General features: G+C 41.2%; 1 protein-coding gene across 6 annotated transcripts; it reads right to left on the bottom strand.

The window, feature by feature from the left end:
• Positions 1 to 746: 746 nt before the first annotated feature.
• fam107b (family with sequence similarity 107 member B) lies at positions 747 to 18191 on the bottom strand. Of its 6 annotated transcripts, none has more exons than XM_074676869.1 (4): positions 17996 to 18191; positions 4481 to 4622; positions 1870 to 2026; positions 747 to 1717 (listed from the first exon to the last, which is right to left on the bottom strand). In XM_074676869.1, exons 2-4 carry the CDS (start codon positions 4606 to 4608, stop codon positions 1598 to 1600), a joined length of 405 nt encoding a protein of 134 aa, XP_074532970.1. In that variant the 5' UTR covers positions 4609 to 4622; positions 17996 to 18191; the 3' UTR covers positions 747 to 1597. The 6 variants fall into 6 exon arrangements, with proteins under 6 accessions (XP_074532970.1, XP_074532971.1, XP_074532969.1 ...); XM_074676870.1 differs by having other exon boundaries at positions 4481 to 4619; XM_074676868.1 differs by having other exon boundaries at positions 4481 to 4652; positions 17996 to 18190.
• Between the last annotated feature and the right edge of the window lie 2609 nt (positions 18192 to 20800).

Below are 20800 nucleotides of genomic sequence, written 5' to 3'. Positions count from 1 at the left end.
AGCCTCTTTCCTTTTCATCAGTGAGAGCTTGATATAAAAGAGACATAGACCCTGATTCTGTTCTGGACACTGACAGTGTCTAGACATCTGAATGCTGCAGTCCGGGAGCAAAATCAACATCAGCTTCAGAGCTTATCAGAGAGATTAGATCTGTTTGATCAGCACACTGTAATGCTTTTATTCCTGCTTCATGTTCCTTTTAGAAAACCAGGTTCAGTTTTATTCAGATAACAGACCCACAGACTCAAGTGAAACAAAGAAAAATAAATGGAACGATAAAACTGTTTATTCAAAATAAAATTCTGGAGAAAAACACAGGATTAGGCTATTGTAAAATGTCTCCTTTTATCATGAGGATACTTATTGCTCCTCGGAGGCCAACAAACCATAAATTTAGAACAATATTATTTTCTGTGATGCATTATCGAGCCCTAGATGTGCCCTTTAATATGCAACCACAGTTCCTATAACTGTGTAGCCATTGTGACGTTTACATTGTTTTGCCTTATTTTTTTAAATAAACCCATAAAACTCATTGGCTAACACATCACAGGCTCCAATGTAAATAACCTGTCTCAGAAGTTTGTCTGTTCTTCAAAAGCCAGGAACAAACCTGTAATCCAAGAACTGCCATCAGTTATATCCTTTACAACAGGTTTCCCACATGTACACACCGGGTCCTTTGTTTATAAGAGCACAAAAGACTTATAAGATGGCTTACTGTTATTGACCAACCTGACAAAATCTTAAATTATTAAGTAACACTTTTATTTATACAAAACAACAGAAAATATAAAGAAAAAAGGTCACTCTCATGCCTGGGAGTTCCAATATTGCTCAACATTGCATTAGCTGAGAAAATGGCATGTTTAAAAATTAAAAAATAATATTAATATTAAAGCAAATTTGAGTTTTTCACACAATCATACACTCCCTTTGTCCTGTTCTGGCTTCATAAACTATGCTGTTAAACTAAAACACAGAATGACTAAAAGTGTCCTCCCCTATACCTGGGCTAAAAGCTACAAACATAAATAACAAAAGCACATTTGTTTGGCTTTTACATTACACAGCTTCAAGAGTCCATCCAGTGTCCACTTTTCCTTATTTGATTCTGAAGGTGAGACAAAAACAAACGACAATAACAACATCAAAAACAGCTAAGAGAAAGAACAGCTTTCTGTGGAGAAAGGAGTGAAAACAGAGGGGACAAAAAGTCCTGTGTGTGTGTCTTTGTGTTTGGTTGTGTCTCCATCAGAAGCTCTCGCACCCTCTTTGAAAGACATGTGTCTGTGTTAGCATCCCTCCTGTAGGGGGTGTTGTGTGCTGCTTGATGTTGTGTAAGAATCAGAGGTGAGTACTGGCGGTCCGTGGCAGGCAGGCAGGCAGACAGAGGGGGGTCTTTAGTCTGTAAAGTCTCTCTCCTCACTGCAGGGAGCAACAGCTAGGATGGGAAAAGCCAGGAAGTTCATCTCGGACCACGGTGGGGTCAACACCACACACTCTTTCTCTCTATCTTTTTGAACACACACTCGTGACATCTCTGTGCTCACAAACATGCGCACAATGAGTCAGACCCAGACACCCCTGCTGGTTTTTAAGTGGTTCGCTCCTCTTCGTTGGTCTCTTGCTTGGTCCTGCGCAGGTTGCTCTTCATCTTCACGAACTCAGGAGTGTTCTCCTGTTCCTCCTCGTTTTTCTGCTGTTCCAACTCGAGCTGAATGAACACACACAAACATTAGAGTTCGGGTAAAAAAAACTGCAAAGCCAGTAATCTGCAGAAAACATCCATTAACTTGTGGAACTGGAAACTAGCAATCTTAATGATGCCAGAAGGGACAGTCCATAATTACTCTTTTACTCACTTACCTGCTCTAGTTTCTGTTGTCTTTTCATGAGCTCTATCTCCAGGTCGCTCCTCTTCTTGTGGGCTTCCTGCTCTTCCCTCTGAGCCTTGAGAACTTGCTCCCTCTTCCTCTTTTCCAAAACTTTCTGCAGCTCAGGTTTGTTCTGAGGAGCCAGACCCCTGTGAAGGCAAAAATCAGTAAAGCAGCATGTTACAACAATACTTTCACTTAAGAGGGAAAGCACATAACCACACGCTGACATACAGATCTGCAATACATGCTCTGGACCTTTTTCCATCCTTGGAGATAACTTAGCGAAAAAGAGTTGCAGTCGTCTCTAGGAAACCAGAAGGATTGTTACACAACTGTCTGGAGCATGTGTAAAAAAAAAAAAATCACAAAGAGGACAGGGACATCTTAGTAATGTGTGAGTGTCTCAGATGTTATGTAATGTTCTAAACTCCTCCAAATTATGAGAGAGAAGGGTGGGGGCTGAGGATGAGAGCCTCGGGAGGAGGGATGCTTAACAGAGAAGGGAACAGAGATAATGTAGGGGTATCTGGGAAATGCAAAAACATAGCAAAGGTCATGAAGGTACAATAGAAGTACAATAGGAAGGCACAATAAGAGCCAAAATAAAAAAAGAGAATTTTAGGCAGACTACTTCATGAATCAAAAAATCTAATTTGAAATACCATGTTCTCTTAATCATTCTCCACATGATTACTGTCTCTGTCTGCAATAAAGTTGGATTCTGCAAAGGCTGTGTTTTCACCTTCAAAGACAGCAGCCTGCCCACCTCACTGCAGAATAGCAGCAACATTACCTTAATTAAATGCATTATTAAATCCTACAGATTACATAACCAAGTCCTTGATGTTCTGAGAAGTGGCGGGAAGCAGTGCTTTTTCTGAAGTCACTTGTGTTTTTCCTGACAGTAAGATGTCTTTTAAAAACACTTAACAGGCTGAAGCAGACAAAGTGAAGGAGGTGGTCAGGACATGGTGTTTGTCGAGTACCTTGTACAGGAAGGGAGTGAGGTCAAGGTCACTGAAAGCAATAAGACAGGCTATAAAGATGCTTACACTGCTCTCCCTTCACCGTGGGCAACGTTTACATAATCACGACCCCCTCCCAAGAGAGCACGCTCTCTAGCAGTCTGGGAAATATGTGTGTTCAAAATTCCACACATCGATACCTCCATGTACACAAATGCTTCCAGCGTCTCTGTGGCTGAAATTTCTCGCATTCTTGTGTATGTATGTGTGTGTATGTGTGTGTGTGGGAGGGGTCATCACAGCTAAGGTAGCCCAGGCAGGAAAAAGGCCCTCAGCCAGAAATTGTTTTGTAATCTTGATTACATAACACTTCTCTCCCTCTCTTTGTGCAGCCGCCCATCCATCCATGCATCCATCCACTCACGATCAACCCCTCCCCACTCTCATCAGCGTGACTAATCCACTATGCAGGCAAGCTTTCTATACTTCCAGTACACCATAGAGCCCAATCATAACAAGTTCACCCCCACAGAAGCCCACTAGATTCCTCTCTCAGACTCCTCCTGATGCCCGAGGACATCCTCCGTCTGGACAACCAGTAAAAAAATAAAATCTGGAGCAGAAAAATATGTTTTCCAAATATTTTCACGACATTTCTTCCATAGCCTCATCATCCTTCCCACAGTGGTCTCTTTCCATCATTCATTAATAATACCTTGCATCCATCACTGCAGCAGGAGCTCACTGTTTGACCTGTATAAGACACAGCATCTCTGCTGTGATGTAACAGCTGTCCACAGCATGTGTGTTTACGCTGCTATTTATAGCTTATGCACAGCACTGCTGACACTGTCTGATGAGAGCAAATACCATTTAATGTAAAAAGGCTGATCTCAGGATCTTGTATAAATGAGTATTCAAGATGCTCACATAGGCTAAACATAATCCTGTGCTGGATGGTCCAGTATTGATATCAACAGCAAAAGCCGCTTGATCCTGTACAGTGTATCTGTGTGACCTTTACGTAACCAATTTTTGACACACTAATGCACTGGAGGTTTTATATAATAGCTTCTATGCAAGTTTTATACTCTGGCTTTTGCATAATACAACTGCTGGAGGTTGGATTGAGTGACTTGTGAAGTTTAGTGACATCCTGCAGAAGCATTGGTACAGTCTGCATGGATACAGTAAGATCAGTTATAAGAAAGCAGAAGAGTAACTGCATCAAATCATCCTAAGAAGCAGAGGTTAAACTAATTTATCACAGCTAGAGGGCTGGCTGACCTCCCTACCTCACATTAACTGGATCAGGGCAAACTTTATATTGTTGCCATAAACAAACCAGTGATAGTGACCCAGTAGCATTTGGGGAATGTAACCCTCCAATATATGAATAAACTTTTATCACTCCAATTATGTTGTGCACGTGAATAGACATCACATGCTGTTTCACTATTGTCCTATTTATAGGCTTGAACCTAGCCACCACTGATAAGGTGTTTGTGTATCATAAAACCATGATTTATAGTTGTAAAAACAACTGCCTTTTTCTTTTGCACGTGCGTTTGCCCAGAAACATACATTAGAGAAAGAAGCAAAGTGATTTTTAAGTGTATGTTTCTGTGTCCTGACCTCTTCTGGTTCATGAGCAGCTCTCGGTGCAGGTCTTGGTGGTTTCGGGAGTTCTTCACTGGGTTGATCAACTTCTTGGGTTTGATGAGCTCATCACAGTCTCCGTCCAAGTAGTCGGGCTCCGCCATGACACTCCTCCCTGCTGACAGCGACAGAGCAGGGTCACAGGGATCTGAGTTGAAAAGTAAAAAAAATGAAAACACATCTTTAACTATGATACAAGCTCAGTTATAGAACTGCTGTGACGACAGAGACTCTCAAAATCTGTGTTACAGACTTAAGGGATCAAGACTTTCTCAGAAAAGTCACTTTTTTCACACTGTGATTGACAGGAGCATCTGTCTCATCCTCTGACATAATCTCAGAGTTTTTGGATGGTCTCTATGGTGATGGAGACTAAGTGCAAGAATTACATAATGGTGAGGAGGAACAACGCAACTGTCTGATGTTGTATGCAAAGAATTAAAAGGATGAAACAGAACGGTTCTTTAACTATCACTCAGGCAGGTAGTCATGCAAATATCTGTGAGTCAAAGATTTAATCCACTGTTTTCCATTGGGATAACTTTCCCATCTGTGACGCATAAGGACACACAGCCTTTTCCCCTTTTACTTAGTTCGAACAAAAAAAGAACATTTTACACATAAATGCACCTTAAAGAGTTTTTTTTTTAATTTTGAATGTTTTATGGACTAAAATTTTGCATGTGGTGTAAACAAAAAGGCAAGAAAGCTAACAAATGCCACATGTAACTTACATGCTGTGTACAAAAACATCACAGTCTGCTTTGCTCCATTATATTTGCTCTTATACCTGACAGACAACTCGCATAAGTCCAGAAAATTCAGACAGTATACAATGAATACAAATATTAACACAACCTTTTAGCCATTCCCAACACAGGAAAGATCAAAACAGAGAAGTACTCTACTTTTTTAAGAGTCACAAAATCAGACATTAACATTAAATTTGAGCTAAACTCACCCTGCAGATGAGGAAAGACGGGGTATCTGAACATCGTCGCCATCGCTGCTATTTTTACTTCTCAGTTTATTCTCCAGAAAAATCGATTTAAACCTGCCGTTCAGTTTATCAGCACGCTGCAGAGCGTCACAAAGGAGATGTGCTTTGTTCTACACAGCTGTTCGCTACTGAGCTGGGCTGAGTTCAAAGTCTGTTTTATAGCTGCGCTCACACACAGACACTCACACACACCATCCCTCTTTCTCTCTCTCCCTCCCTCACTTGTCTGGCTCTCCCTCACTGGCTTTCATCATGCACATGTAAGAAAACAATAGTTCATTCCCCTGATCACATATACTTTTTTACTAGTTGAAGATCACTCTCATTTTTTTAATTCATGGTTTCTTTTAACGTGAGGATACATCAGTTCAGATACAGATATCCCCAAGTTTTTTTTCTAAATAAAAGCAGAAAAATCAGGACAAAAACCTCAAAACAGAAACAGAACAGTCTGTTTACGCCAATGCAATGTGCATTTCTTCCCACACAGTCTAAAAAAAGAGACTTCAATTTATTCACAATTACGTTGTCAAATGCCTGAGAGCGAATCTCTCCTGTCCATGGCTGATGAGGATACATTGGCTTACAGCACAGAGCGATTTTACGGAGCTTGAGGGGGCCAATCACATCTCTCAGTTGTAGCAAAGATGCTTTTAACTGCACGTGTTTGACACAGAGGTAGGGGTGTGCTTCCTCAGAATCAAAACAGTCAAATCAGAAGTGTAATGGCTTCAAACCGCCACTAGAGGCCGACATTCTTGCATCCTGAAAAGCCAAACTGTTCATGTTACATAACAAAGCAACCAAAGATAAACATGCTTTGTGGCTGCTCACTGCAAAACAAAGAGAGGGAGATACAACATTTTAATAACCAATGATGGATGTGTTGACATGTGAAAATAATGTTCTCCTGTTTGTTGCCTCAGCAGGGATGGTGGTTGATAATCCTATCTAATCTTGGATTAATAACATTTGAAACATAATGGGAGTCTTTGCATGGAATATCAGGTTTAAAGCCCATCTTTTCTCAAAATGAAGTTTTACCAGTGAGTCAAAGAATTTTCATCTGAACTCAACATCACTAGCTGGAATAAGTCACTGTGACAGTAGGAAGACCGAGGTGGGCTGCTGCAAGCACAGGGCATGTGAGCACACACAGCTTCCTGTGTACATCAAAGGCGGTTTGTGTTAACGCTGGCAGTAGGGGGTATAGAAACTTACAGACTGGCAGTGTTGTCAAAGTGTCCGTTAGCTTAACACATCTGCTCTGACTTCCTGTGTGCCCCGAGGGAGAAGGGAAGTGACATGGGGAGTTCAAAAGGAACCTTCAACCTCAAATTGGAGCCCTGCTAAAATTCAGCCCTATCACTGAAGGCTCTGCATGTTGTAGTAAATATCTGGTTTCACTTAAAAGCTTTAGATAACTCATTTCACAAGCTGTAAAAGTCCAACATGTAAAAAGAAGAGTGGATAACCTTGTTAACCTGCAGTGTCAGACAGATAAGACCTGCTGTAAGAGCAAACTTATGCCATAAGATCTGTACTTTTACTAGGGTCTTACTCCATGGAGCTTTAAAAACTACACAATATGTCCATACTCTTACACATACAGACAGGACATTAATCAATATGTGCAACTGTTAAAAAAAAAAAAAAACAGGCACCATTATAGCAAGCCTCCAGGCAGGTCAGTGTATGCATCACGATACACAGTTCCTGGGACAACATGTCCTGCTGTTCCAGGACTCTCATAAAAAAACTAAGTACACCCTTTCTGCACAGGCAAACACAGACACACACAATACACACACTTACACAATACATGCAGATAATGAGACGCCAAGAGAAAAAGAGGGCAGTATTTCGAGTCTTGAAAAATGCTTGAACTCCAGACATGAAAAATGAGGAGAATGTTGGTGAAAAATGATGAAATAAAGGAGACAAACTGGGTCAGTGGACAGGAGAACTGAGCAAAACCGCCTCTCTTTGTTTCCTGTAACCCCACTGACCCATGTTTGACCAAAAGTGACTCGATCGAAAAAGGGCTAGCTTGTGCTACTGCTTTTGCCAGTAGTTCAGCAGTATTTTGTCTTACTTGATGGTCTGCCACAAGGGGGCATTTCACTAAGCTAACATGCTGATCTATTAACTGGTTACCACTTTCCTTCCTAATGCTCAAACGTATAAAAGACAACTATCAGTATCATCATTGTTCCATCCCTACAATAAAAATCAAAATGAATGCCAGTGGTCTTGCTTTATGATATTAACCGGGACTATTACAGTAGACACTTTTTTAAACAGATGTGAAATATGAAGATGTGAACTATGGAATCTGTACATTTCTCTTGTCTCTTTCATGCGTATGAAAGGTGTGTTTCTTCCATATTCATGTAGAAAAAGAATTTCACAGCCATATATTTGCTGATTTAACCTCCTTATACAGCTTATGTGAGCTGATGTAAATGGCTAGCATTGGCACCTTAGCCAGCCAATCAACAGAAGAATTCAATCCCAACAAAGACTGTTCAATATATGAATGTATTCCTTGTGATGTCACTCATCTGGTTCTGGACAAGGGGCAACATCTAGTCAGTAAAAATGAAGCCTATGCAGAAGTGATAAATGTTACTGTTTGTTGAGAACCTGCTTGAAGCTGGCTGCAGAAAGACTGGGAGTTGCATAAGCACCCAGCCATCAGAACAGACTTTTACGGCATTAGAACGCATATTTACAGCCTGGTTCAAAAGGCTTGGGTCTTCAACGGTGATTTCACTATCTGTACACACTGTACGGTGAGTGCATTCTTTTCTAACTGGGTGGTTTAGAAGTTATTAGGATCGTTTGAGTGTCCAATCAGAGACACAGCTCAGGTCACGAGACTGACGAGTGCCCTGGAGCTGTTAAAAGGGAAACTCACAACCGGTATCATATCCAATGTGGCTGTGTCCGCTGATTGGCTTCGTTTCAAAAGTCAGGAACAGACAAGTTTGTTTATGTTTTATTGAGTCTATGGTTCTGAAGCTGAGTTTCAGTGCCTATCATTGTTGGCAGCCATGTTGGAAATGTTGAACTGAACTTATCTTTGGTCGATCTAGTGTGATGTTAAGAGGCAGACTTAAGGCAAGCTTGAGCCTCATTGCCAACAGCTATAGCGCTGCTGTTTGGTGGGTGCTTGGTTTCTGGAACTTCCAAAGCCAGCGTGAGGTGGACACTCAAGGAACTGCAGTTGTAGCACTTCTACATCGTCTGAGGACGCCGTCACACTAGCTAATTGTGCCATACCTAAGCACGCTTCAGCCCTAAAGCATGTTTGAAATGGCCAGTGTGACCACAACTGTGCCGTGCTTGAGCACGATTGGCTTCCGTGCTTCGGCACGCTTCGAAGAGGTGGGCTTCAGCATGGTTTACTTCATGCACAAGCACAAGCACGCAGACAGTGCGTGCGATATGACTGCCGCCAGCGCATCTCTCGACAATCATTTTAAATACAGCGGGGGTGTTAGAGGGCTGTGTCGGGCTAAAAACGACTCACTTTAAGTCCAAAAGTCTCTAAAGTTGCAGCAGTGCTCTCTGTGCCTCATTGTGCTGCCTCTGATGAGATTGCGCTTCATGTAAACAGACGCTTCACGATGATGTAGGTGCGTGTGTGATACCTGCTAAAGTCTGGTCCACGTAGGAGTAGTGTGACTGCTGGCCGTACTCTCCAGCTGGGGAACAGCGTTGCAGGGGGGGGCAATCGTGCTTAAGCACGGCACGGTTTGGATGGCCAATGTGACCATGCTCTTAATTTCTCGCAATGAGAGGTTGCCACTTGGGTCCAACATTATAACATTACACAGAGTCAGAACTTTGCCCAACAAAAATGTGCCAATGAGACAAAGCTTGAGATATTTGGAGGTTTATTTGCATAAATGAACTTTAATAAAATATTTTCAAACATTTTGTACAGGCTCACCATAAAGTTGAGACAGACAGCATTTATTCAGAGCGACTTTCAGATACACTTTGTTATAATCAGGAGTTGACTGAATGGTGTCTGATAGGTGTGTTTACCCTGTTGACCGTGTGTGAAAGTGTACCTAACAGTGGCAGCGTGCATTGGCTCTGATAGAATAACTTATCTGAAGGAAAGAGCTGCTGCACTGTGCCAAGTGATTGCATCAGCACAGCCAGCTCTGCTGTATGAGTTAACACGCTCAAAGATCTGCATTCATAATCCGGCTTCATTTCTCAATTTCCCCTCTCAACTGTCGTTTTCTTAAAGTTGCCATGGAGATGGGCCAACACCCACACTTGGTTTAGTGACACAGCACTCAAGAGCTCTAAGGGCTGCTGGCAGTTTACACCCACACCTAGAGGATTCACATGAGACTAACTGGGGAGACTTTTAACAAAATAATAAAAACCCCATCTTTTCCCCAGCAAACAAACAAATATGTTTATGGTTAACATAGTCAGAGTCAACGTCTGATAATAGTTTTTTCTTCTCTAATGCAGCAGTGGAGAGCACAGATAGCCAGAAACAATAATGACAGATGAGATGGAAATTTTCAACTGGCCACTATCATTGCATCCTTTTAGTTTTGATTCCAGGAAGCAGCGAATAATTCTGCAGGAGCAACGTGGTATTACAAAAAGTGGGCTTTTACAGGCATGACAGACAAGAGATGAAAAACTGCAGAGGTCGATTTACTGTATGTATGATTGGCTCTGTGCCAAGACAGACCGAAGAGTCAATAGACATAAAAATGAAATGGATCAGCTCTCATGAGTCAACAGTGGCCTGCAGAGTCAGAGAGAAGGAGGGCGAGGAGAGGAGAGGAGAGGAGAGGAGAGGAGAGGAGAGCAGCTGGTGGCCTGCTTCACCATGTGACCCTCATGTCCTCCTCCAAGACACGCACACACACACAGAACAGACCATAAACAGGGTGGGTTTAGACTGGCAAACATCATTGGTTGTGAGCATATGGCTGACCACACCCACTCCAACATCAACGGCCAGGATTTGTTTTTTTTTACTGTATCCTGCACAGAGATGCACAAGAGTCAGATTTATGAATAAATATGAATTCTGTGAGGACACAACAAGCTTTCACAACATTTTAAGGGTTTTTAAGGGAGAAAAGAGAAATAAATTCAACATTTTCCAAAATTGGATTTACTTTTTGTTTTTAATTAACCCATCTTTTCTTATGTGGTTCCTTGTGTTCAATCTGGCTTTATCTTTCTCTGCCCAGATCCTGTCTGTTCCACTCACAGATGGGAGGTCCTCCCCTTAGGGGAAATTGCATCATCAAAACCCCCCGAAGCAACCCCCACACCCCCTTCTTGTCTCTTTCTCTATCATACACACCCTTTCTCCCCTCACTGTGTCATACACCGGACATCAGTGTGTGCGCCTTGTAGCCTCTCTGTTAATGAAGCAACCATTCAGCCACAAAAAGGGGAGGCTCTAATTAAAACACACACACAGATAGATGAGCTTTTAACTGACAGCTGTAGGGGGGGTTGAGATGGGGGAGGGGGAGCAGGGGGAAGTGTTGTTCAGGAGAAAGTGACAGAAAAAGTGAAGAAGCTGGGAGTTGGGTGCCTTGTTGTGACAATGAGCTCATTTCCCGTAAAGCCCTGCATGAGTAGAGGCTCATTTACAAGCTCTCTCTGTGAAGTCACATAAATCATGATGGGCAGCGCAGTGACGCACATGTGCACTTGTTTTCTGGGCACAGATTTAAACAAAGCACACATTTTCCTCTAACTTAAAGCTTAAAGTCAGAGTGAACAGCACAAAAAGGCAACATACCACATATGAGGAGTCTTTGTTTCAGTCTGTGTGTGTTTAGGCAAAATATGGTGTGACACTCGAGTTCCCTGTAGGAACAACTGTCTTGCGTGTGCATGCCAAAAACAGCAGCAGATAAAAAGATAAGCGAGCACATGAACATAATGATCTAGTCAGGAGCACAAATAGTTTTGTCCTGCGGCAGCTATCATTAGTTCAACTCAAACTTATGGTTAAAAACAGTCCTTAGAAGATGTTTTGTGTGCAGTCAATCAAGAGAAGTTCGACTGTGAAGACTTAGAATACATTTTTAAGAGGGAATAAATGTATTGTACTCAGCTAAAGAGGACAAAGTCATAAGAAGATCTGAGGTATTAACAGAACAAAGGAGGATGACGGTTTTCTCAAAGTCTGCTTTGGGGTTTTGGGGGTTGAGATCTGTTTTGTATTTCCTGTGTTAGAGTTGGAGTTGGAGTGGGGGTGTGTAGCAGAGAAGAAGAGGGTCCAGGGAATTCAGAGGGCCTCACCATGTTCTGACCTATGAAAGCATTCACCCTGCTTCCCACAGCACAATGATGATGATGATGTCACTAGGGAGATGCTGGGTACTGGAATTTACAATCAAGGTTTAGGGTTCATAAAGGAAAGATGTGCATCTGTGCACACATACCCGTGCATGTCAGAGTGAACTAACAATAAGCAGAGCTAATTGTGTTAATGTACATGTGTTCATGTTAAAAAACAGTGATGTCATCAAGGGAGCTCCAGGCTGCTCTACAGACTGCTGAACACCCAACTCATTACCACACTTGATAGCCAAGACTAATAGCTTGTCCACAAACTGCGGCTCCCCCACTCACTCCCTCTGACCTGGTTCTCATCTCACTGGTACAGCAGAGAGTACAAAAACTGTTTTGCAAAAGATCTAAATTTTCTGCCTGTTATTGAGAGGACTTGTGTGGGAGGTAAAGCCTTAGGCTGTCAGACACTCACTTCTTTTGAGAGAGAACTTAAAACTTTCCTTTTCATTAAAGCTTATAGTTTCAGCTGGCTCAAACTTAGACCAGTTCTTTGTTATGTTGCTGTAAGTTCAGACTGTCGAGGGGACTGGTGTCTATGTGTCACTAATTTAAATACTTAAGGTCCAATCACAGACTGAATGGATCATGTTCTCCACTACTAACTGGGTTTTGTGGTTAGTGAGACAGTTTCGGAGCTAACTCAGTTTGTTGGGCTATGATGGTCCATCACTTCTTCGTGATGACAACTCATGATAAAAGCAAAACTTCTTTGTTTGTAGCGAGAAAGCCTGTATTTAAGCAATGCCTGGTGATGGATTCTGTTGATCACGTGGCTCAAAATGAAGATTAGAAGGCCAGAACATTTTCAGAAACAACAAACTCTGGCTTTTGTTGTGCTTTCACAAAGTCCTTCCATGGAAACTAACTGAAGCTTCAAAGCCCCGTTGTCCTTAGATGGTATAAAAGCTACTCTCAAAACTATTAGTCATGTCATGCTTTTCTGCCAAAAACTTCAATACCTCAGATACTAACCCATATAAATATGCATGTGTCTGATGACATTACTGTAATATCGCCCATTGTAACTGCATTCTTATCACAGATTTTACCAAGTAAAGTGGCTGTGCTTCATTATATGGCAACCATCAAAACATCTCTGTGTAACATGGCAAAATAAAATCATAACAATTATTTCATCTCAGCTTCTCTTTTTTTATCATAAGGGCGTTCAGTGGGACCTGCAGAAAGTTAAGGAAGACTGAAAAAGGAAGTTTAAGCTTTCTCTTTCTTTACCAAAAGCTTTTGTCACACTACACACTGTACTTTTAAATGACATGCAGATTGACAGGAACCTGCACAACTCAACTTCTGATACCCTTTGTCTACACAAGGTTTTTATTGTTCCTCATGTAAAACAGTGAGGAAACAAACCAGAGATAACAGTTTGGCATAGGTGGTATGAACAATGCTCACTTGATTTTGAAATCACAGTGCTGAGCTTCTCGATGGAGAACTGCCCTCTCTAGCAGCAGCATTCTCCAAATCTGCTCTTGGGTTACTTTTTTTATTTTATCTCTCACTGTGTCATCCATGTTATTGAAAACCACAGTGGCTGCATTTGGTCTTGTCTGATTAAAATGTGGGTTTCACTGCTTCCATATCAAGCTTTTTGAGTTGGCTGCAATATGAGCATGTTTCCAAGCTCTTTCAGTTTATACACTCCAACATTTTCAGCAAGTACACCTTCTATAAAGGTGATAAATTGAAACTGATCATGTAGTGCTGAGACCTGTCTGTACTGGTGGTTGGTGTTTAGAGATGAAGTCATTTCACGTGGTGGCTCAGCACTGTTGGTGCGTGTTTTGAGCCCTCAGCAGAGGCAGATTACAGAGTGAATAGATGGATTGAAAAAGCACAGACACCACTTTGAGTCACACTGTAGGAATGTGATGAACCTGCAAAGTCATTATTTGCTTCACTCAAACAAAAAGATTTGCATATAGAAGCAAAATGCCAGAGTCTAATTTTGTTATACTGACTGCTTCAAGTGAAAGAAACACTCAGGTTGTGGCTTTAAACTGTTTTCTTTAAAGGTCAGAATCAAAGCGCTTATGTGGACAAAATTTTGAACATATGTTGTAAGGAATTGGTTAGGGGGTCACACCTGTCAGTCAAGCACAAAAGACTGGTCTATACTCTCACAGCTGACACTGGCACATGCTCCTGTATGTATATGTGTAGGCTGAAAGAAAACAGGTGGACCCAGACATATGCACAACACTTGCACAGAATCCAACTGTTAAAGTAAAAAGACACACTCGAAATAGAAAACCCAAAGAGGGTGCACATGCACACTTTATGTGGCTCATCACTCCTGACACGTAAACATGTGCTCTTTTACTACTACACGCATCACCCTTTAAAAGCAATTCAAATATCTGCCTCTATAGCGGTGTAAAAGCCATGTCGTTAAAAAGCCGCAGCCGCTCGGTCTGGCTCGACAGTGTGAAGTCCCGTCCACTCATAAAGGAAGAGTCTTTGTTACGGCTCTGCTGTCTGATCCAGTTCCAGATTCAAAGCTTTGTGCTTTACTGCTGTTTTTCCCTCATAGAGCAGAGTCCCTCCCCTCCTCTTCCTTTACTGGCTGAGCCCAGCTGGGGGCCTTCACCTGATTGGCTGAGGGGCACACAAGGAAGGATTTGGGAGGTTCTCCTTTGTTTACATGCTTGTAGAGAAACCCTAAATAACAACTGTTACTGTGGGCAACGAGACGAGCTACAGTTAGCCAGACAGGCACACAAACACACACACACACACAGGGGTGCAAGGTGATCTTACACACACATACACATGTACACACCGTCATGATGACATTGTTTGGTGGCAAATTGAGAAGTCTTTGTTATGTTGTGCTCTATGCTCAACGTTACACAGAATATAGGAAGTTGCAAGTATAATTGCAGTTGTGACACAATGCACTTATGTGGTTTCATTGTCTGATGAAACTTTCCAAAGCCTGCATGAGGAGACATTCTTTGAGTCCTGTTGAGACAGAAAGCAGCAGCTCTGTTATGGCTCCATCCGTTGACGTATGTTTCTGTTTGTTATCCTAACGAGACAGTGTTATACATCTTGATACTGCCTTTAATAGAGCTTAATTCAATTCATGCAGCTCAGACTCCAAATCTCTACATACTTCAGCCTATTAAGCTGCAAGGAGGAAGGCAGAGTCTGTGTACGTGCATACATATGTGTGTGTCATCCGTCCTCCAGGACTCTACGCAAAGTGGTCAGCACAGTAATGGTGCTTTATTGTGATTGAAGCTCCAGCATAACAGGAGGAAAATCAATGAGATTCTACAGGGGAGCAGAGTCTCTGTAGATGTATACAAGTCTGTTTTACACCTAACTATATGCATACAGTATCTCTGATCTCTCTTTTCTGTAAATCAAAAACAAAGCCCTGATCCTGTTTTAGAAAAAACGTCTGCATGTCTGACTTTTATGCTCATTGAGAAAGACTATCACGTGCACAAACACACTCCCCTCCCATCCATCCCACTCCAGCTCTCTATCAGGAAACTCAATACCTGAATCATGACATCATAAACTAAAACCATGGCAACAAAACTACAGCAGAGTGTAAACAGATCCTTTGTCCTGTAGTGGGATTCAGTGATTGCATCACTTTTGTTCTGCAAAGAGCACGCTCACAGGGCTGCAGAAACAACTGAATGTGTTCTTGTCTTGGATTGGGTCTGGTTCTCACAGTTTCCTTTCAGGGAATTGTTTTGTGGGGGCCAACACGCCTCGTAAATATCTTGTGTTGTGATGAATAAAGGCTGAAAACAACACTTTGAATCACAGCCTCCTCAATAATTCTGGAATCAGAAATGCTTAGGCTGTCTCTTCTCATAATATTGAAAGCTTTTTATTCCTATGATGTTAGAAGATTTGTGGCATTTTCAGGGAATAGACAATGTATTTTCAATTGTAAGCTAAGAATAATTTACTTTAGACATTTAAGTAAAGGCAACTTATGTGAACAAAATGCAAGACTTTGTTTCACGTGTCAATAATGCAACTAAAGGTGGTACTTGCACAAAGATATTTATGGCTTTGTTTTTTTTCCTGGTTGGTAAACTTTTCTTGGCTTCTACTTAATTTGGCAAATGTATACCTTGACTTGTCAGTTTGTGTTACAACAAAATCAAACACTTTGGTAGCTTTTCCTGTAAAATGAAGATTGAGACTTAAAAAAAAACATTGTTTTCCATAAGTTTCCAAACTCAAAGGTTACAGAAACAATCTAAAACCATACTTAGCCAATTTCAGACCTGAAGAAAGAAATAAAACAAAGCATAAATCAAAAAAGCCCCCTTAAAGGCTGGACCTGAACAGAGTAAGGACGGCAGCACTCTGATCTCTGACAAAGAGGCTCCCAAACCTAACTTTTTGTTTACATATCTCATTACAGGGAAAAAGACTAAAAACATTCACTACAAAGCATCCTTGAGAAATACCTGTGAGGAACTAGTAACAAAGCCTTGGCATGAAGCACACAGTTAAACTGTGTCTGGTGTGGTGTGGGTCTTAGGATCGGCACGTTCTGCTGAGTAGCAGAGATTTTGTGCCCACAGACAGACCAGCATGGACTGTCGGAGATAATACTGTCAACACACATGCGGTTGCCAGTTGCCCCTGGTGGACACACACCCTTTCCTGACCCAAATACCTTCATTTTCTCGAGGTCAGGTTGAGTCCTTGACATGGACTCAGATTCTATAATGATACATCTGAGAAATCTGCCGAAACCACTAATAGACACATGATGTTACGGGAAGAAAACTCATTCAGTTCACATTTTGGAACTCCTATGGGTGCTGTAATAATGGGGGAGAGGGCAGACACAGTTATAACACGCACACAGTGACAGCATCACCTCTTACGGGAAAGAGAAGACAGCAAGAGCAAGAGAAACAGGAGAGAGAGGAGGGAAGGAGGGAGTTCAAAGATCAGAAAACAGATGTAAATCGTTTAGCAAACTCCCCCTCCAAATGACTAACACATGTGCGAGAAAGTTTCCCCTCCTTGAGTGTGCACACACACAAGTCCATGCTTGATTCAAGCTCCGCACCTAGACAATATCATCTGTACCACCTTCTTTGAGCCCATCAACAGACCTAAGCTTTAACCACGTTACATGTCAGAACAGCCAGGTTATATTTCACCAGCACCTCCACCCAGTAAACACACACACTTAACCCTAAGTAACCCTCTATCTGGATTTGGGCTTTACTGTGTTTAACATCTTCTTAATGTTTGACAGAAACTCTCCCAGACTTCAGAGCACAGAGGCCACCAAGAGTTCAAACCTGTACACATGTTGCCACACAAACATGATACTTCACTTGACAGTTGGCGTCCTGACTGCAGAGGCCAGTGAGTCTGCTTTGACTGAAGCCATGTGCTTTGACACAGACAGCAGTCATTGCTGTGTGATTACTCACACATGCTGATTTCAGATACAGCTCATTCATAAAATATGGTCATGACTAAAGCTGTTTTTCTCACAGGTGGGCTTTTGTTCAACATTTATTTATGAATTAATGTTGTATGGCTATGAGCCCAAATATTCCAAACAAAGAAAGCTTTAAAGGATCATAGGTGACTTAGAGATAGAAAATAATTATGCGTTTTAGATTTTTAAAAAATATAAATTCCCAACTGTAACAAAAACATATTCTGCTACAAGCTCCCATACGAGCTCTTGTAAATACACACAGGAATTATTTATACCGTTTTTTTTTCTTCCATTGTCGTTCTCTTACATGTCAAATTAGCCTTTAAACTGCAGTAAATAAATTCAGTTTGCTGTAAAGTAGATGTTACCAGCATTTACAATCACTACAACGACCTCAACGTGTTTGTTCCTCACTGTCCCATTGGCTACAGTCCTGAGCCGCAACAAAAGGAGACAATGCAACAAGAGTTGCTATTTTGCAATCTCATGTTCTTTTTCCAGGGTCTTTCTTTCCTCTTTAACTCTCCAGTTTTTGATTTAAACAAAAAGCTTTGTCAACAGGATTAAACAGGCAGTTAAAGCGTGCCGCTTTTGTTAGTGCGCTCGTGGAACAACCTCACAAAAAAACCGCACGAGCTCCAGACACAAACACACACACACCTACCTCAAAGTCGACCCCGACGCGACTTCTCCAAGTCAAGTTGTTTAATATTTAAAGCGACAAAGTGGTTCAGACCACATCAGCGCGCCTCCGGGTCACTTCTTGGGGTTTGAGGTGTGTCCGCGCGACTCTGCTTTAGTAAACTGTTCAATTGCTCCAGAACAGACACACACGTATTCTCAGTCAGGACCCATAGAAAATGTAAATTTAAGCTGGGTGGGAGGGATACATTGACGTCACAGATGGGCTCCTCCCCTACTCTTTCTTCATCAGAAGTAGATGTGGGGACTCCTCGAGTTCAGGGCGGGGCATGGATGGAGCGCGCGCACCCACAAACACACACGTGCACGAAATGAATGGAGATTTCTTAAAAGCCTATCAAATGAATGTTGATCACCTTATGCACATTCAAGGCTGTAGAAAAATTGACATTTTTAATGTCTTTTTCTAGTTGTTGAGTAAGCTATATTTATATCCACAATAGAGTTTCTAGTTTTATACACAACAGGTGATTTAGTCTTCTGGCAACCATAAATTATAATAGATAATACTTAAGAAAGGTCCACTTCATACACAATTATTACAGAAAAAACTCTCACACTGTATATTTGAAAACTATTAATCTGAAGGCTGGAAATGAAAACAACAGCCCCCAGCTTCTGCTTTCAACTCAACTGTTCTGACATCCCTGAGCTCATTTAGGTTTTTATGGCTGACACTTTTACTGTTTACGTTCACCCCTGTGACTCTCATGACCCTTGTTTTCAGCTGCAACTGTCAGTCAAAAAAAAAAAAAAAAAAAAAAAAACTGAGATAAAACTGGGTAATGCAGGAAACTTATAGGTCATTAATGAGATCAACAAGCAGGTCCACATCTAGTTAAAAATTGTATTCCTCTGCAGTATTTTGAAACAAAAACTAGAGTGAGAGAAGAGGGATTTAATAAAGTCAGAGGCAAAACCCCAAATGAGCTACAAACTATTTCATCCAGTTTTTCTTAATTTATTTGCTGACATGTTTGCATCAGCCCTTAAATGGTGTTGGGCTGGGTGACATATTCAAAATATTGAATTTAACAGCCAACCGCCAGTGAATAAAAAAAAAAACAGATGTGTTTTGCATTATTATCTCCATAATTTAGCTAGGATAATTTGCATTTGAAGGAAGATTGTTTTGTATACTTTAGTTTAACATTTGGCTTTGGATACAACCACTGTAATTACTTGAGACCACGATGTTATTCAAAATATTGGCTTTTCTTCTTAAAGGTTGAGTTTTAATTGTTCTTTGATGTCTTTGTCATTCCTTGCTTTGACAACAACAGATCAGTCTTCTATCTGTTGTTGTCACAGACTGAGTCCAGGGTATTCTTTGTGATCAAGTGTAATCTGCTTACTGATGAAGGGTCGGTGGGTCTGCTTATCCACCACCCTTCTGTTTAATCCGCTCACCAAAACCGCTAGTTTAATGGAGATCTGTCAGATTGTATTTCTGTGTGTATTACAGAGGACATACAATGCTGTCTTCCTGACTGCGTCATTACTGGATAAATGTTTGGTCTGTGTACAACTACCAAAGAGAGGTTACTGGAAATGACAAAAAGATCAGAAAACAGCCCAAAGTCCTGGGTTTGAAATCTAAACTGTGGGAGCCTAGAAGGAGCGTCAACATAAGTATAACATTCCTAAGGACCTCCTCATAATTCAGAGGAGGGGTGACTAAGAGAGCCGGACTTAACAATGGGATGAGTCATGAGAGGGGTCGCCTCTGACGGGAGGACACACCCCACAGAGACCCTCAGAGCTCCCACTAAGCAGGAAACAGATGTGTACGCAGTGTGGTCAATGTATATACAGATGTGTTTAAGAGAGTAAAAGATTTAAGGGAACCAAAAAATTAAAAATCGAATGTTAAAGCTGCTCTAACCATACCCAACATATTTTCTCTATCTCTGAAAGGAGTTTTCCACAACTGGGGGGATTTCTTTTCTTCCAAAAATATGGAAAAAGTTTTATGTACTAAAAATATGTTGCAAGAGCCAGCATCTCCTTAGCTTAGCATAGTATGAAGACTTTCCTGAACCTCACTTATCAACCTGTGACTTGTTTTATTCGTTTTTACTCAAATCTAAAATATCACAGCCACTGTTTCCTGTTTGGGGTGAGTTGCTCAGCAACCGATAAATAATATGAAACAGTGAAACATTGACACATATTCAGAAAGAGAGTGTCATCTAACTTTTGTTAGGAAAGTGAAAAAATGTGTGTCTAAAAATGAGTAATCTGTCTTAAACTGGAAATTTTAGGAATCAAAATAAGTTTTAAATTGACTCACTCATGAGATATACCAGACTTTAATACACATTTTTAGCTGCAAAAGTCAAACTGCTCTTATCCACTGATCAGTGACAGTATTTCACCTGTCAGTGGTTTCCGTTTTGGGTGGCTTCGGAGAAGTTACAAGTTTCTCTAAACTGCACTTCAGTTAAAGCAACTCAGCCCAACATTCGCATTGCACAGACACACCCATATATTGGTTTAAAATGAAAACCCTTCCTACCACTGTAGAAAAGACACAACCTTTCACCAGCATGTCTTCTTAAAAGTACAAAGTGTAGAAATACCCAGCAATGTTCAAGATTTTATCATGGAAAACTTCTATCAGAACAATTTGATTTCAACGCAACAGCAAACATTAATCAAGCCTTCGTTCTAACCTGGGTGCTTTGTGAAGCCACTTTCTAAATGTTCTCAAAAATGTTAAAGTTACTAGTTTGTCCACTGTGAAAAGATGATGGCGAAAGAAGGT

This window comes from Halichoeres trimaculatus, unplaced genomic scaffold, assembly GCF_033239565.1.
Source record: "Halichoeres trimaculatus isolate MK-OKI-2021-1 unplaced genomic scaffold, fHalTri1.1 fHalTri1_scaffold_10, whole genome shotgun sequence".
NCBI classification, from domain to species: Eukaryota; Metazoa; Chordata; class Actinopteri; order Labriformes; family Labridae; genus Halichoeres; species Halichoeres trimaculatus.
Note: the sequence above shows the minus strand (reverse complement) of the source record. Positions and strands in the feature narration are given on the sequence as shown.